Raw genomic sequence first — 19,458 nt, 5'->3', positions numbered from 1 at the left:
AAATCTTAAATGAATGCAACATTTTCATGGGGTTTTACAGATCATGGATTCACTTCCTTTTCGCTGAGGCCTCTTACTTATTCAAATCTTGATAACTCCAGTTCCTTAGAAAAGTGCATTTCTGACAGAAATTGGATTATAATATGAATGTAGTTTATTGCTGAGTATTCCACTTCCCTACTTTCCAAAAGGACATACCTGGGTCTCATGGTGCATTTCAAGAAGCCATAATGATGGAACAATGCTAATGAGATATAAAAATATGGCTGGTGAAAACCTGTGAAAGAGAAAAAAAAAGATAGCTCAGCTTTTACAAAATTTTTTAAAAAGAAAACAAGTGCACATACCCTGACCACACTGAGTCAGATCATTTTATCTCAAGTGTTTATTTCTAAGGGGGAAAAAGCATTATGTGATTCCTGCCATATGGATTATAGAGAAACAAAGTAACTGTAAAAGGCACTAGCAGCTGTCATTCTCACTGAATTTCCAATCCAATTAATAGATGTTAATTTTAATATAGTTTAATGGGGTACTGCCAATTAGTTTCAGGCACAAAACTGTATATTTTGTATTTAATACATTTTACAAAAAGCAAATACAGAAATAGTAAATCTTGGATTTTTGAACATTGTACTTTCAGAAAGATTGGCTACATTTTTCAACATTAACCTGAAATTCTGAGAGCTCAAATGGTAACGTACAAAAAGACAAAAATCAGATGATATGTACTGAAGTAAATCAACTGGCTTTGTGTGTTTCTGCTAAACCTGGTACAAATAAAAATACAGGCACATCTCATTTTATTACGCTTTGCTTTATTGCACTTCACAGATATTGTATTTTTTACAAAGTGAAGGTTGCTGGCTACTCTGCGTGAAGGAAGTCTGTCTATCAGCGCAATTTCTCCAACAGTATTTGCTCATTTTGTGTCTCTGTGTCACATATTTCAAACTTTTTCATTATTATTATATTTGTTATGCTGATGTGTGATCAGTGATCATTGATGTTACTTCCAAGACTCACTGAAGGCTCAGATGATAGTTCGCATTTTTTAACAATGGAGCATTTTTAAATTAAGGGTATGTGCATTGATTTTTAAAACAATGCACACTTAAAAAACTACAGTGTAGTGTAAACATAACTCTTAAATGCACCGGGAAACCAAAAAATTCATGTGACTTGCTTCATTGCAGTGGTCTGGAACTGACCCTGCCGTATCTCCAAGGTATGCCTATACCAACAAACAACAGATGAAGGGTTTGGTATTTTTTTAAAGACCTATCTATATTAATTATTTTCAGACTCAAAATTCAGAGGGCAATTCAAAGAGAGTGCTTTTGTTTGTAGTCAGACACATCAGGTTCAAATGTTAGTGTTGCCACTGACCTCTGTTTGCTTCCTAATCCACAAAACGGGAACAGTCATATACTAGCTTAGGCTGCCTTAACAAAATACCACAGACTGCATGCCTTCAACAACAGAAATTTATTTTCTCACAGTTCTGGAGGTCAGAAGTTCAAGATCCTCACATGTCCTTTCCTAAGTGCATACACATCACAAGGACAGAAAGAGATTTCTCTCTCTCTCTCTCTCTCTTTTTTTTTTTTTTTTTTTTTTTTTTTTTTTGCGTCACACGGGCCTCTCACTGCTGTGGCCTCTCCCATTACGGAGCACAGGCTCCGGACGCGCAGGCTCAGCGGCCATGGCTCACGGGCCCAGCCGCTCCGCGGCATGTGGGATCTTCCCGGACCAGGGCACGAACCCGTGTCCCCTGCATTGGCAGGTGGACTCCCAACCACTGCGCCACCAGGGAAGCCCCCTTTTTTTTTTAATTTATCTTTTGGCTGCATTGGGTCTTCGTTGCTGCATGCGGGCTTTCTCTAGTTGCTATGAGCGGGGGCCACTCTTCGTTTCGGTGCACAGGCTTCTCATGGCAGTGGCTTCTCTTGTTGCAGAGCATGGGCTGTAGGAGTGTGGGCTTCAGTAGTTGTGGCATTCGGGCTCAGTAGTTGTGGCTCGTGGGCTCTAGAGCCCAGGCTCAGTAGTTGTGGTGCACCAACTTAGTTCCTCCGAGGCATGTGGGGTCTTCCCGGACCAGGGCTCGAACCTGTGTCCCCTGTATTGGCGGGTGGATCCTTAATCACTGCGCCACCAGGGAAGGCCCTCTCTTCTCTTCTTATGAGGCCACTCATCTTATTATTTTAGAACCCTACCCTAATGAACCTCATTTAACCTTACTGACTTCCTAAAAGCTCTGTCTCTAAATACAGTTACATTGGGGGTTAGAGCTTCAACATATGAATTTGGGGAGAACACAGTTCAGTCCGTAGCTGTCACATTTATCTCACAGGAATTTTTATTATACAGTTGACCCTTAAACAACGTGGAGGTTAGGATCACTGACCTTCTGCATAGTTGAAAATCCACATATAACTCTGTAGTCGGTCCTCTGTATCCACAGTTCCACATCCACAGATTCAGACAACATGGGACATGTAGTACTATAGTATGTATTTCTTGAAAATAATATGTATATAAGTGGACTTGCACAGTTCCAACCCATACTGTTCAGGGGTCAACTGTACTTTCTATAAAGCGGCGCCTGGCAGAGTTGGGCATTCAATAACAAGTAGCTACCACCAATATAATTATGGGACATTGTGCAATGAAAACATGTCCTTAAAAATTTGAAAGAAGATGAAAATTACATACTTTCCAAATTTATTTCTTCCAATTTCATTTAATTTAGATTGGAATCTTGCTTTATGAATCATCTTAAAGTCAAAATTGTAAGTCAATATAATTTTATTAAAATACTTTTAGTACACATATGTGATGGTTTAAAGTGACCTGAAAAATAGAAATGTTAATTGCTCAAAAATAGAATTGTTTGAGATGAAATGCTACTAAATTCATACTGTTATAATCCAGTGGGGGAAGAAGTGAGCAAACCTAAATGCAGGAAAATTTTTAGAATGGACTTTTTAAAGGCTGTTAACCCTTTCATTAATATCTCCTTTCAACTTCTGAGGAGAAGAAGGGAGAAAGGGTAAAAGAAAGAGAGTCTTTTAAAATCAGTATTTAATATGTATAGCTGATTTACTTTTGTTATAAAGCAGAAACTAACACACCATTGTAAAGCAATTATACTCCAATAAAGATGTTAAAAAAAATCAGTATTTAAATGGACACTCCCCTACCTTTGAGTTCCTGCAAAAAATAATTTTGAAACAAAGGGGTATGGGTCATGATATTATTAAAATCTGATTTAGACGATGGCTGGGCTGCAGCAAGATATCAAAAGCCCCCATGTTGAACATGCTTTCAAAAAGAAAAGGAACACTTAATTCTTTGACCTTCCATATCAAGGGAAACATCAGGAGAGAATATTTCCTTTGTGAAATTGGGAAAGGAAATGAATTCTGGTTGGAGGGACAGTCGGAGGGAATATGTAAATGTCTGTTTGGATACATCAAATGTTGGCTGGACTGCAGTTCTGTTGACTCTCTTGGAATTAATTTTGGGATTAACTCCCCTAACAATACTGTTACAATAATAATCTAGGGAGACTCTAGACTGAACATAACATAGCTCTTGAAAGAGGTTAAGAATAAAAAAGAACAATAACCCTTAACATCTTCTATGCATAAGATTTATTTCTATAACTGGAAAAAAATACTATCCTGGTTCAACATATTTCCTCTAATTAGGAATCTAGTTATATTAGAAAACAAAAAACTTCCAAATCCAGGATTTTCTGTGCTGCTTACTACAGAAAATCTAAATTCTCTCTCTGATATTCAAAGCCTCCATTATCTAATCTTATCTCCCCTTCCCCTTCCTCTTCCTTTACCACATTCTATCAAGCTGAGCAACTCAGTAGTTTCAACCTGCTGTGTATTTAAAATGAAACAAAACAAAATGTTTTAGAAAGTTTCCCTCACTTCAGCCCCTCTTCATCAGACCTATTTGATGTAAGTGAATAGGGGGTAGGAAGAGGGAATCACATTTAACCCCCCGAGAATTAATCATATTCAGCTCAAGAGTGTATGAGTCCATAGTCTTTCTCCCCCTATTTCCCACCCTCTTAACCCTACACCTAAGAGGATTTGCTGGAATTTCCAAAGGCTTCCAGGTAGAATTACCAACGAAATGCCTAGTCTGCGAAGTGGTCAATAGCAAATGAGAATCAGGAGCTTCCTTCCCTACTTTCTCCCTCCCCCTCCCCCCCCCCCCCAGTAGCAGGCTGTGGTAGTTGTACAACTGAAATTTCTTTTTTTTTTTAATTATGGAGAAAATAAGTTTCTATAATCTAGAGAAGTATTAAAACATGTATGATAGGTTTTATTTGGGACATGAAGAAGACATTTCAACCATATGTCACATATGTTTTATTGGACCATGGGTCCCTGTTAAGAGCAAAGGGCTCTATTGCCCCTTCAGCTTGGTCCATCTGAGAAGAGAGGCTCTGACATGGTTTTTGGAGCAAACGTCCCTTCAAATTATGACTGCCTGTTTTGGAAAGCCCTCCTCTTACATCTCTACCCATCGACGTCCTTCCTGTATTTTGCAATGTAGGAATTAATGGCAGCAGTTAATCTTAACTTGTATTTTTCTTGTGACCCAACACATTCTCCACTGTTTTCTTGTTATGTGTATATATGACTTCGCTTTCCTAAGTTCCTTGAAGACAGATCCTGAGTCATATATATCTTTATGTCCCTTCCCTCTTCCCTCTCCTTCATTTTTTCCCCTCCTCAGTGGTCTCAGGTGTCTTTTTAAGTCTTTAATTAATGTTTATTAAGCAAATACTTAAATGCTTGAATGCCTGAATTTATAAATAAAGGGAGGATTGAGCAAATGAAGTGAATGGAGGCTGCTGGCATCTATGAGGACATTTTCTTCCCATTTCAGCGGGTCTGGTAACAAGTATGCTCCTCTTGCTGTGTCCCTTGAGGAACTGTGACACTGTGGTAGCATTTTCATGAACTTGAGAGACCCAAACTTGAATCTTGCCTCTTCTATTCATTCATCTTTAGAAAGTCGCTACCTTTCCTGAGACTCAATGTCCTTGTCTATGGAAATGGGTATAATAATATCCACCTCATAGGGTGGTTGTGAGGATTAAATAAGACAGTGTTATGAACTTGATACTGTATATGCTCAATACATGTGAGTTGCTGCCTTACCAGGCTCAGCTCTGCAGATACACTCATGGCCACATATTCAGCACCTACACTTAAAGCAGACCCACAGAATACCTGGTTAGAAGATTGTTTCTTCAAATAACTTGAAATCAATCCCATTTTTAAACTATGGTTCTCAAAACCAAACCTATTTGAGACTCCCTGAATCAAGGGAAGTTGTTTGCAGTGCTGTGGACATCATTATGTCTAACTTCACGTTCACGGTTAAGGCAGTTACTGTCACACAGTCATGGTTGGCGTGGGCTTTTTGCTCATCATGACTTATAAAATGCTGTACCATCAGCACCCTGCCTACGTCTTGGTCTCTGTTGCTTGCATTCTTCCTCACTGAGCTCCTATAATGGTGTTTTCTTTCAGTTCTTGAAAAAAGCTGAGTTCCTAACTCAGGTCTTCACACATGTATTTCTCCCCCTTGAAATACCTCTCTCCCTCACTTTTCACTGGATTATCTCCTTCTCAAAATTCATGTCAGCTCTATAGGACTCCACAGAAAAGCTTTCCTTGTCCTTCCAGCCTAAATTAGATCTCCTTGTTACACTTGTTCTATATATAACACTCTTCACTTTCACCCCATACAGTTTCAAATTTTATAACTATATATATGTGTATGTGTACCTGTGGTCACTAATTGTCTCCCAGCAATTCTGAGTAATATTGGAGTGGCCAAAAAGTTCGTTCGGTTTTAAGTACAAATAAAGGACGCTTTTCATTTTCATGAAGACCTTTATTGAACAATGTATTCACTAAATGAACGAACTTTTTGGCCAACCCAATACAAGCACAGAATTGTTTCTTGTCTGCTCAACATTATGCCCTCAGCTCCTTCCACAGTGTTTGGCACATGATGGGCTCCCCCAAATCGTCAGTGATTTCATAAGGTCCTAGTTGATTTATAATTCCAACTTTCTTGACACTCTGTTGCTGGTTTGACTAGAAATCTCTTTTTGAAATATCATCATAAATTGATTCTTATCAGAAGTTTTTCTGAAGGAAACTAATTATTCTGTTCTTGTATAAATTTGGTATTTTTTGCCACTACGAAGGATTTTAATATTTCAAGATGACATTTAGCTGTTACTTATTATTTTGAAGGTTTGTCATATTCTTGATGGTTCATTGTCAGTGATTCATTTTTGGAACCAAGGAGAATGTGAATTCTAAATATTAAAAACTAAGCCCGATCCCACCTCTTTCTGGGTAATTAACCAAATTGCATGCCCTTTCTTAGGGGCTACAAATCATTTTACTCCAGTTTTCATGTCTTAATTGTATCAAAAGTAAGTAGATACCAACCACAAGCACTAATACCAGAGAGGGGTCTAGCCATCTCAGAAATAAATCAGGTTTCTGGTTGCTTGTTTATAAAATTATGTTACACTATTGAGAGACTGACAAAAACTGATAAATATATGATTAAATGAATAAGACATGTCCAGGTGGGATATTTTTACAAAATTGATAATACCTGATTACTGATGAGCTACCTGTCCTTGGAAACTCAGACTTATTACAGTTCCAACTATCACTACCCTATCACAATATAGAAGATGCCCAGCATTAATACTTTAATGCCAAATTGCTTTCCCTTTGCTCAGCTAGTTTTTCTAAATTCCAGCCTTCCTGAAGACAATTTTTCTCCAGAGAAATTTTTTTTTATTTGTTTGTTTGTCTTTTATTTCACAGCCCTTAGCCAACACACCAATTCTCTCTAAATACACAGCAGGAGCACCTTACATTAAAGGATGTTTTTCTCTATTTGTTTACGTACTTATTCGTTCACTACTATGTTTGTAGGTCTTCCTACATGCTAGACACTGCTCTGAGCTCTTAAAGAGCTATACTCATTGCTTTATTTTCAGTTCACTTCATCCAAATATAAAGTATCATTTGTCATACAAAGTTGTCATTTCAACATGACAGTGTTTTTCACCAAATGATTATGTCATGACATTTAGCAATTTAGCCCTGCAATGGATATCTACTTCAACTCACCATTAGCCTGGAATTAGGACTCCATTTTCCTCTTCCCCAAAATGATATTTATTATTGTTTTCTTATTGGAAAAGTAACATTTATTCACTTTAGAAACATACAACAATGGAAGTAGGCAAATAGAAGAAAAATTAACCATAATATCAGCTTTTCTCTCTGCAAACAGTGAGGATTCTAATCTTGTAATTATATGCATAAATCTGAAGATAGATAATATTTAAATGGAGCAAAAATAATGTTCCAAAATTACTTTGATGCGAACTGCGATTTTATTTATATTTCACTGCTCAGTATTTCCTACTCTACAAAGGCAGCGTGGAGTTGTCAGGATATACTAGACCCAGGTTTCAAAATCTCGTGTTAAACAGCCTCGAGGGTCTTCAAGATTTCTGGAGCACTTTATATTAATAGGCTTCTTTTCATGGAAATCAAGAAACTAGGTCAAGATATCCTTTCATGAGCCCCTAAACCGTGTCTAACAACTTAAGGACTGTCTGGCCTCCTTACTTGTAGACTGGTTTCTTGAAGTGGGCCTTAACAGCCACGGTTTCCATCTGGGCTGCTCAGGAGGGCTTTCTGTTAGCACAGGGGGTAAGGGTGTCCAATACGACAGCCTCCAGATAGCACCTACCTCTCTGCCACCCCTCAAAATGCACCCTGTGCTCCTCTAGAACACACGACCCCCAAATGCCTGGGAAATCACTAATCTGTCATCACCTCCCTCCTAGAGCCCTTTGCTGGTGCCCGCCCATAAGGGAGGAGCAGGGGGAGGGGAGGCCGCCACCAAATGGCCGTAGGCTGGTGAGAACTCCCCACCAATGGAAAATTGAATATGGAGTGTGTAGGTTTCAATAGGTACCAAGATCAGATGATGGGTTTGTTTTGTCCAGGATCTTATGGGGGAGCAGACTAATAACGAGAATGGAAGAGACAGGGAGGCACTTCAGATGGGTTAGGAATGCCTGTTCCAGTGGGTCGCTCTTTAGATTTCCAGAGCCCTTGAAGAATGCCCACATCTAGGTTTTGTAAAAAGGAGAATACTTCTGAAGCTGAACACTAGGCCTTTAATTATAACTTTCTTTGTTCCTTGTCACTGATGGTTTTTTTCAATAAGGTAACATTCTCAAAGTATATTATCAACCACTAGCAAAATTAGTATCGCATACTTCACTTCACTTAAGAATTTCCAAGATGATATCTAAAGCAAGAACAAACTCCATTAAAATTGAAGTTGCTCACGTTCAAACCTCAACAGAATGCTTCAGGATGACTAAACGAGCTCTAGGGACAAAATATGCATCGATTTTTAGGATCGACATGACTGTTTTTCTCATAGAATTTCTGAGGCAAAGGAAATCGTGACATCTTCGTAAATGAACTGGTTCCAGCTGAAACCCTGTGTATTACCATCATGATATTCCCTCAACCTGAAAAGCCCTTCTCTCTTCTCTCCACTCTTGTAAAACCACCAGCCACTTCAAAGGCTAGGACATAAAGCACATACCTGAGAAAGTTTCCATGTCCAACAAGTCTACCATACAGACCGTATCTTTATTCTGAAGCCTTTCTGCACTCTTGGACTTAATTTGTGGAAAATTATTTGGTTCTCAGAGTATTGTTTTGTCTTGTCCTCATATAACTGCGCATGTTTTATATTCCTTCAAGAACACCATCATAGCACCTACTATAATAAATGATTGTTTAATGAACAAGCGAACTTAAGCACTAATGACTACAGGAATTTTAATGGTCTCTCAGAGGATTAAATGCATTATGGATGTTATTTATATAACACTTCAATTTATTTCACTCTATAAAAGACAATGGTATTTATTTCTGTTCTGTGGAAGAGATTGGTTCTTCACTTCAGGACCAAAAATGAAGGCGCTCTAGAATTCTTCCCCTCTTCTGTCTTCTTTTGCATCTGCTTTGATTTTACAGGGATGTCTGCCTGTGCAAGCGGCTCTGAGCCGTGGCCATGTGGGGTCTGAAATTTTGTACATTCTAAGCAAAACCACCCTAGTACTCATTAGCAAGCCACCTGAGATTTACCTACCCAATTTGGAGACAGAGCAACTACTTGGACCCTTTCTCTACTGTAGGGAATCCTTGACCCCCAAAATATACGTAGTTGTACTGTCCACAGGCAAAACCCAGTTTGGTTACCGAATGCAGAGCGCAACAAACAGGCTGATGGAGTTTAATCCGAGCGTGGGACTACTTCTCTGAGTTTGGCTTCCTCATTTGCAAGTAGGAGCTAGAATAGTAGCACGAGGGCTATTGTGAGGAGCGAAGGAGGTAATCCATTCAGTGCAAAAGCCTGGCTCAATAAAAGTGAGGGCTCACCATATGCTAGGCATTGTTTTTGTGATTTATTATTACTAGTCGTGACCTTAGATAAGTGACCTAGCCTTGCTATGCGGCAGCGTCCTCATCATAAAATAGTAATAAAGATGAAAACGAATTCATTGGGTGGTCGTGAGGATCACATGAGATAATGGATGTAAAGCAGGCTAGGAGCATCGTCAGTACTCAGTAATCAATAACTGTTACCACCTGCATCATCACCATCACTTTCATCCTCCTCCTCATCTCCACTATTAACAGACTGTCAGAAAATGGCACAGCCAATATATTAAGAGGCTATTCCTATTAATAAAATAGGTGTGTGGGGCTCAATCAGGGAAATAAGAAAGCAAAGGACTCTTGTAGGACCCAACCGAGGCTGTCAGAGGCATCCGTCATAGAGAGGGCTTCTTTTTTTTCTAAGAATTACTAATTTTTATTCTAATAAGCATACAACATTAAGTCAGTCATACACCAGCTACTTCTTGGAGGTCAGACAACCCAAAGATAAAATATAACCCCTCTCCCTGAACAACTGTGGGTGGTAAGTTTATATTCAGAAAAAATAAACAAAATCAGCCCCACCTTGGCATTTTATATTAAAATTGTAGATTGTTAACAATCCTGAACGTGACTTTCAAAGAAAGTTCATTTTTTCATACCTGCATATTAAAAAATACTATTTTATTTTTTAAAAACCACGGGTTTTCTTTAACAAAATGATTTATGCACTCCAGGTCTAACACGCCTGATATTGGTACTTTAGAGGAACTTCCGGAGTAGGGAGGGAAATGCACATGGGGAAAATAAACCTCCATGTAAAGGTGAATTTTCCATTGTTGTAAAAGTGAAGCTATTCAGATTCGTCCTGATGCTGTATGCATAATAATGTCACTGCTATGAGACGGAGAAATGCTTGAAATTTAGAAGTAGGGATATACACATATACACTGACTCATGGGAGCTGCCCACACTAATTTGTACTTTGTTTTTCTCCCAGTCAAGTACACGAAGTTACAAAATATTATAGCCTTAATTTTCAGTTTTAAATGTCTCACTTGAACATGCTGGTGGAGAAAAACACGGGCATCATTCAGTGTTTCAATTTCCTGGGGGTCCCATTCTAAATGCAGCCATGATTATTGATTTGATCCCAAGTTCATTGTGAAATAAAGGAAGAAAATATGACTTCTTCTTGGGAGCAAAGCATAGTACTAACTCAAGATAGGTTAAGACTCTTCCTCCTAAACCATGACTCGGATCACTAAAAACAAAGTCATTTGCTGGTAACATTCAGTGTATGCCTACAAAAAGGATGCAAATGTAAGTCACCCTTTTGCCTTGAGCTCAAGGTTCAGGATAGAAAACGCATACACACAAACACATGTGAAGATAATGAACATTATAGAGCTCTGGATGTACACTGCAGGCAGTGCTGATAAGTCCAATGCACAGTGGAAAGTATTATTGGAATAACTAAAAAGTTAAGGAGAGATATCAGGAAATCTGGACAGCAAATGTGAACAAGAAGAGAAACAGTTTATCTCCTGGGAGAATTTCCGGTGCCCACCCTGGCCATATGGAAATCATAGGGTCTCCTTCTAAATGCCTTCATTTCGTCCTCTCTGATACCCAACAAGATCAGGAGAAGAGTGCTTTTATTTCCCAGCGTCCTCTGTGGCGTTTTTGTAAGCAGTTTTGGTAGAGGAAGATACATATTATCAAATACTACAGCATTATAATCCTACAGAGCTCTTCTACACTGCTCCAAACTCGTTCAGGGTCAGACCTCACACGATACCTGTCAAGTCTAGGTTTTTCATTTCCGCTGCTGAACCGTCTAAATACAATTGATGAATCAAATCAGATTTCACTGAGTTTTTTACACAATTGGTTTGAATTTGCAATCAATTTAGGATGGAATCTCTTTTGATGTTTAATTTATCTTTCCTGTTTTTAGTTGGGGGCCAGCCAGACATTTTCAAACACATGATGTTTCAAATGAGATATGGTAACAGATACACACTACTGTGTATAAAATAGGTAAACAACAAGGACCTACTGTATAGCACAGGGGACTCTATTCAGTATCTTGTAACAACCTATAATGGAAAAGAATCTGAAGAAGACTATATATATACACATGTGTGTATGTATGTATGTGTCTATAACTGGATCACTTTGCTGTATGCCTAAAACATTATAAATCAACTATACTTCAATTTTTTTAAATGAGATATGATCAAATATAAAATTTAGAAGGAATTTCTCACTTGGAGGCAGGGGACATGGGGAGAAGAGACAATGAAGACTAGAAGAGAAAGTCAGTATTTCTCTGTCTTCCGGGAGGATGTCGGAAGTGTCCCAAGGCACGCATAGCTCTTCTTCCTCTCACTTCTTTCATCGTCTCCCTGGCTCTTCCCTTGCCTGGCTCCTTCTCTCTCTAACGGACTCAGCTCACACGTCGCCTCCCCAGCTAGACATCTCTCTTTCCACCCAGTGGAACCTTCCCCCGGGCCTCCATCCCTCTATAACCCATCCCACTTAGGCCTTCATAGTTCTGATCCCTCATTTGTTTACCCGCTTATTGTTACTTATCAGCACACCTGGTTTTTTTCTTCCAGTTTCACTGAGGCGCAATTGACATACAGCACTGTGTGAGTTTCAGGTCGTACAGCATTAATGATTTGACTTACGTACATCATGAAATGATTGTCACAGTAAGTTTAGTGAACATCCATCTCATATGGATACAAATAAAAGAAATGGGAAGAAATAGTTTTTCCTTGTGATGAGAAGTCTTAGGATTTACTCTCAGTAACGTCCATATGTAACATACAGCAGTGTTAATTATATTAATCATGTTGTACATTACATCCCTCGTACTCATTTATCTTATAACTGGAAGTTTGTACCTTTTGACTGCCTTTATCCAGTTCCCCGTCAGCACATTTGTTTATTATTTATTTTATTTTCTGAGTCCCTTGACTAAGATACGAGTTCTTTCGGGGCAGGATTTTACCTGCTTTATTCACCTCCGTATTCTTGGCACTAAAAAAAAAACATCTAACACACTTGAGATGTTCCAGGTATTTTTGCTGAATGAAGAATGATAAGGCTCTGTGTTTCCTCCAGAGAAATCTGTTATCGTTTCCCCACACTCACCTCCCTCAGGATGTCCTTTACTTACCCAGCCTTGGCACTCTTCTCTCTCATATCTGCTTTTCCTGCGGCGGCTCAAATGCTGTAAAGCCCCCTCTCCCTCCCTATTCACCATCCCCTGGCCATGTCCTCACCCTGCCCCATCACTCCTCCCCACATCCTTTTCTCCTCTAAATTGTTAGAGTCTTAACATCCCTGCTTTCCCCATCACCAGCTCAATGATCTTTAAATGGTTTAACAACTCTGTGCCTCAGCTTCCTCACCTAAAAATGGGAGAAAACAGAAACAAAATAACTACAGCTGTTGTCAGGATCAAGTGGGAAGTTCTGTAAAACACTTGAAAGAGCCCGAACATCACAAAATGCTAACTATTCACAATTATTCTTATTCCCACACATGTGAACGCTTCATTGAAATGCTACATTTTATTTTAAAATCTCAAATATGTCTGTTTTCTGTTTCTTCACAGTGTCTAGCATGTGTCATGTTTACTTAGTAGGCAGGTCAACAAGTAGTTGTCTGATTCAACCTAATAAAAGAGAAGGGAGGGGACTTCCCTGGTGGCGAAGTGGTTAAGAATCCGCCTGCCAATGCAGGGGACACAGGTTCAAGCCCTGTTCTGGGAAGATCCCACATGCCGCGGAGCAATTAAGCCCGCGAGCCACAACTACCGAAGCCTGCGCGCCTAGAGCCCGTGCTCCGCAACAAGGGAAGCCACCGCAATGAGAAGCCCGCACACCGCAACAAAGAGTAGCCCCCGCTCGCCGCAACTAGAGAAAGCCTGCGGGTAGCAACCCAGCCAAAAATAAATAAATAAATTTATTTAAAAAAAAAAGAGAGAAGGGAAAGAGACAATGCAGAAAGGTGACCATATAAGTGAGCTGTTTTATTAACTCAATGATATTTACCTTGTATTCTTGAAATTTTGATGAAGAAAGCTCAGTACTTACAATTCTACAGTTTTATCAATCAATTCAACTTAGATTTCTACTTATTCTCAGATACCACCTGCTTTTAAGTGAACAGGCTTCAAATTTGTCACAATCTTGATCGTTTTTCTATTTCCTGAGGAATATTTTATCAGTATTAGCTAGAAAGCAACTGGAAATCTTATCTTCTGTTTGACTGTACCTAAATGGTAATTCACAGACCCTTTGGATTGTTGCCCAGACAATAGAAAACAAAATCAAGAAAAAATAAAGCAGTGATACTAATTTTCATCTTAATGAAAAGTACGTGAAGAGCAGATGAAATTAATAAATACTAGGGGAAAAGGGCCGAATTCCACCAGCACACATTTGTTGGACTTGACAAGGAACGTGTCGTTGGCTTACCCTCTTTATTCTATAGGATTCCAACAAATTAAGCTCCTCCAACTGGCAAGTTCTTAGTGTTGATGTAATGTTGCCTGTCCCTGGACAGCTGAGCTCAGCAGCTCCAGTTCCATTTTTCCTATCCAAAGAATAGCTAAAGTAACATTCTTTGGACAAGTGTAATATGTTTGCTGCGTTTCAAGAAATTTTTTTCACATTTTCCTCTCTAGCTCTGTGTATTGCACCATGATTTCTATAGATTTATTTGGGGCCAGGTGCAAATTTTAATAAAAAGGACAATGTTCAAACTAGCCTAGAGCAGTCTAAAGGAGTTTCATGGATCCGATATTCCAGAAGAGAAATTTTCACTTCATGTGTAAACAGAGTTTAGTCCACCGTTCAGGCCTTGATTGATTGATTTTCAGTGTGAGAGGGTTGTCCCTCTTCCTCCAGCTCTTCTTCTTTCTCTTCTCCTCTTTCTTCTTCTTCTCATTCTCTTCTCCTGCCTCCCCACCTCCTCCTCTCCCCCTCCTCCTTCTTCTTGACTAGTAAATAGACAATGTATTCAATTGATACAAAGGGTAGTTCCTTGACAAGTTTGTTTAAAAATTGAGGGCATAATATACATAAGTCTGTAACTTTATTCTTCTGACAACATATCATGGACATCCCTCAAAGTCAATAGATAAAATCTAGCTCATTATTATTATTTTTTAAAATTTTTTTAGCGTTACGTGGGCCTCTCACTGCTGCGGCCTCTCCCGCTGCGGAGCACAGGCCCTGGACTCACAGGCCCAGCGGCCATGGCCCACGGGCCCAGCCGCTCCGCGGCACGTGGGATCCCCCCGGACCGGGGCACGAACCTGCGTCCCCCGCGTCAGCAAGCGGACTCCCAACCACTGCGCCACCAGGGAAGCCCTAGCTCATTATTTTTAATACCAGCAAAATATTCTATAGCATGGGTATATTACAATTTTTCAACCAATCTGTTGGTGAATAATCAGGTTGATTTTAGCTTTATTTTCCACTAACAAGATGAAAATTAGTATTTTTGTATGTGTGTCTTTGCATATGGGTACTTTTGGTTCTAATGGGTAGAGTCAAAAATGTAAGACCAATGGATCGAAAGATACAGATATAGGGACTTCCTTGGTGGGACAGTGGTTAAGAATCCGCCTGCCAATGCAGGGGACACTGGTTTGATCCCTGGTCCAAGAAGATCCCGCATGCCGTGGAGCAGCTAAACCCGTGTGTCACAACTACTGAGCCTGTGCTCTAGAGCCCATGCTCCACAACTACTGAAGCCCATGCACTCTAGGGCCTGCATGCTGCAACTACTGAAGCCCATGCAAGAGCCCGTGCTCTGCAACAAGAGAAGCCACCGCAATGAGAAAGCCGCGCACTGCAACGAAGGGTAGCCCCCACTCGCCTCAACTCGAGAAAGCCCATGCGCAGCAACGAAGACCCAACTCAGCCAAAAGAAAAAGATACATATATCTTTATATTATGTAGATCTACATAAAGATCTCTGTAGTAACATTTTCCTACTTAGAGGAACATTTTCCTACTGCCATCATTTTTACTTTATCTTTTTTTTTATTCCATCAGCCTTGATTTTCTAATGACAACTTTTTTTAATGTTCAAAAACAACAAAAAATTACGCTTTTCCTTACTCAGAAAACTTCAATCCAGAAATGAAGTATGTCCCAAATCAAACCCTTTTTAAGTGTCACCATGTTATATCTGGGATAATTTTCTATGTTTTTTTAGCATTCCACTTTCTGATTTTTTTCTCAAAGTTATGAAAGAACAGCATGTGACCTTTGTCCATCACGAAAATGACTATATTTGTAGACTCGGTTTTATTTGGTAACATCAGTAGAACAAAGAATTACTTATCACATTTCTGTTTAGATCATTTTACAAAGACTCGTTTGTTCCTGAAATTTTATAATAGCCAAGTCTATCAAGGATTTTTTATTTTTTTTTTGCTAACTCTCAAATATAATCTTGATATTGAGCCAGCAAAAATTTTTTTCAGTTAGTGCTATAATATACAATATACATCATGGGCCTGTTCTGAAATAAAGATGAGAATTATTTTCTGCTTTTTGGCTCTGAACCAGTGGTTTACTGGCCAGTCTCTCAGGTAAAGTTTTTTGACTTTTACAGACAGAAAATATGTCCACTGGACACAGAATATTTTTTAATAAGAAGAAAAATAAGAAAAACTGTAGGATCTAGAAAAGACCATTTCTTTTGTATTCATTGACCGTCAACATATATTATTTCATTTAATTCATAACAACCTATGAGATAAGTATCTATAGATGAGGAAACTGAGACTCAAAAAGGTTAAGTAACTTATTCAGTGCCTCACAGGAAGTAAGTAGGAAAGCCCCGATTTTTACTCCATTATCTGTCTGATTTTGAATCCATGCTCTATATACAGACATGTCCCCAGTTTCCTGTTTAATTTGCCATATTGACCATCACCAGTTTTTGGCCCATCCTTTTGTCCTCTCTCAGTTTTAAGTTACATGTCAATCTGAGTCAATCAGTGGTCAATGGTGATACGGACATGAAGGTTCCATTGCCTACAGGATTTCTACACAACTGGCATGGAATTTTGACTTAATGTGAGCTAAGCCCTCACTCTTGGAGAAGAAGGAGGATATTTCAGGGCCAGTTGAGCTGTTCCTTCTTCTGAGGTTGACATGTCTCCCAGAAGCTCTGATGATGGCTGGTGGCAGGACTACTTTCCATGGGAACATATTTAAGCCTCAGATTTCATCCTCATGTTACTGAAGATATTTTTTACCCTAGCATGTTAAAGCTACTCAGTAAAAGCTAAATCAATCTCATGTGATCCGCTTGCTGGGTGAACACTTTTCTCCCTTCTGTTTCTTTAACCCTAAGGCTTATTTGGGGAACTAATACTATTTTTCTTTGAGATTTCCGAAAGGCATACTGGAAAGTTCCTCAGATCTCTCTTGCTTGATAAGCTGTTAATGGGGGGAGGGGCAGTGACATTCCTCCAATCCTTGTTGTATTAAATTGATTCTACTTGAATAATTCCTTCATTGATAATTCTAGAAATTTTTCGACAGTGGAAAATTTAAGCAAGACTCACATGATTTTAAGAGACAACGCATTCTCTCCCTTGGATTGTAGTGAAATACACAGCCTTTTGTAGTTTAATATGTAAAACTGTCCAGAGGGGTTTTTTCTTTTATTTTTTCTTAATATGCCATCATGTATACAATTCTTGAATTGGCTAACCGTATTTTCCTCTATCTCATAGCAGTTGGTATTCTTCTTAAATATGGCATACATGAAAACACAGACTCATTGTTTTAAAAAATAATACAGAAAGAGGCCTAACTCAGATAAGTTGGGGCTGAAAATTTCCTGGGAGTGGAGCCGTAGAGGTAGAGGCGCTTTGTAAATGGCAGGGAATCTTTTTCTCAGTTCTTTGATTGCCATCCAAGTCTTTGGGGAGGAAATAAAACATCACTAAAGAGTCTGCAGTCTGGCACGTTGAGGTGAAGGCTGAACCACTGCCTGCTAGTACCTTCACCAGCGTCGTAACCCATCTTTTTTTTTTTTTTTTAACGTTGTAAATGCTATATAAACTTTATATGAGCAAACAAGCTCAGAAATGCACATTCATCTCAAAAGTACCATCTTAGTACAAGTTAGAGCAAATTAAGATGAATCTAAGTGGGTTAAGTGAAACCAATGTCAAAATCACACATTTATATCTAAGGTAACTTCCTAAGGTGATATAGAACAAATCTAAGTGAAACTAAGCAGGCTGTTTGAAACAAGCAAGAAATGACACATCTGACAAGATGGGCTGACCATTAACCGAGGCTCTCGGAAGCAACCAAGCCCGGAAGACACCTGAAGCTAGTGCCATGCTGGGGCTGGTTTGCGGGGAAGCGGCTGAAACCACAGACGTGCTGCGAGTGGCTTGTCACCCCGGGAAGTGCTGCCCCCAGCGCTGCCCGATGTGCACAAGCCCTTACACAAGTCGCTGATGCCCGGCGAAGGGCATTCCCATAACTGCATGCACTCAGGCTAAGCCGTGCACAACCACACCCCAAATTCAGAACGCAGAGCACATGACACCCCCGTCGCCCCACTACTCTCCCACTTTGGAGCACTTTCTGCAGAGCATGCAAGCGCTTCCCTTCTTTTTTCCCATCTTTCAAGTTGCTAAACCTGGGGTTGGGTGGCGCGTGGCTGCAACTGGAGCCTTCCCCTCTCCCGGGTTGCCCTGGGATCCTGGGGCACTCCGTTGTGTCCAAGCGACGCCCAAGCATCCCGCGCTCCTTCGATGCTCCCAGCGAGGACAATGGGGGTCCTCCGCATCCCAGTAAAGAATCGTCGGGGAGACGGGCTCTTGGGCCGCCTGAGAGTGCCGCAGGGGACAGCGCCCGGGGACTCGGCGTGCCCTCCGTCACCCAGGGTGCGCTCACCACTTGTAGCCTCTGCCGCGCTTGAATTTGAGGGTCAGCGCCGTCTCCAGAAAAAGCAAGAGGTTGAGCAGCGCCAGCAGCCAGTACCACGGCTCCTTCTTCACCTCGGTCACTCGCCAGACTCCAACCAGCGAGTGCAGCACGAAGAGCAGCCGGGTGGCCAGGGCGTTGAGCAGGACCAGTCCCTCCATGCCGCCCGGCGCGCTCTGCCCGCGCCCCGCAGACCCCGCCGCCCGGAGCACCCGAGCCCGCCCGAGGGCGGGACGCGACACAGCTCCGAGACCTGCCGCTGCTGTCGTCCTCCCTCACCCTCCCGCGAACTGGAGCGAGCGGAGCGCCCCTCCCCCAAACTTCCTGAGAACTCTTGAAAGAGAGGCGATTCTGCACCCAGCTTTTCGGGCTTTCCGGGGAGTCTGGGGCTGCGCTGCTCGGGCTCCCAGGCGTTATTCTCCCGCGCTTGCCCATCCCCCTCCCAATCCCGGGGAGTGGGGAGGGCTCTCTCCGTCCCTGCCCTCGACCCCCGCCGCCCGGCCTCCGTGGGGTCCTCGAGAACCTCGCCGCTCCGAGGAATTGGAAAGAGGGAGGCGGACTGAAGGTCGTGGGGCTGCATAGCCAGAAAGGGGGAGGGGGACGTCGGGGGCTGGGGTGTTCCCTTACTTTTCCACTGAAGTACTTTAATTCACTCACACTTCTTGCAGGAACAGGCTCTCACGGTGACTCTGAGATGGGACGCAGGAGAGCCGGAGAATCTGCTGCGCAGGCAGGTTTAGAAATAAGGTTCCAGCCCAGTTTGAAGAATTAAAACTTTCCCGGACTAGAGGAAACGAGGCACCCTGGGCTTTCCCAGAGCTCTCTGCCCCTCCCTTAGCAGACGGGTAGCCCGGGTCACTTCCACTGTTTGGACCAGGTGTTATTAAAGCAAAGAGATAGTCTTTATTATGTCTCGCCCC

General features: G+C 40.9%; 1 protein-coding gene across 2 annotated transcripts in view; it reads right to left on the bottom strand.

The window, feature by feature from the left end:
• TMEM26 (transmembrane protein 26) overlaps nucleotides 1–18,956 on the bottom strand; it is a 46,651-nt gene extending 27,695 nt beyond the window's left edge. For both annotated transcript variants that reach the window (XM_067710862.1, XM_067710863.1), the window contains exons 1-2: nucleotides 18,509–18,956; nucleotides 199–277 (exon numbers count right to left, since the gene is read on the bottom strand). In XM_067710862.1, coding sequence (XP_067566963.1) covers nucleotides 199–277; nucleotides 18,509–18,699 — 270 coding nt within the window. In that variant the 5' untranslated portion in view covers nucleotides 18,700–18,956. The remainder of the gene's footprint in view (nucleotides 1–198; nucleotides 278–18,508) is intronic.
• Nucleotides 18,957–19,458: the final 502 nt, after the last annotated feature.

Source organism: Pseudorca crassidens, chromosome 16 (genome assembly GCF_039906515.1).
Source record: "Pseudorca crassidens isolate mPseCra1 chromosome 16, mPseCra1.hap1, whole genome shotgun sequence".
Taxonomy (NCBI): Eukaryota; Metazoa; Chordata; class Mammalia; order Artiodactyla; family Delphinidae; genus Pseudorca; species Pseudorca crassidens.
This window is presented reverse-complemented; position numbering and strand designations above follow the sequence as displayed.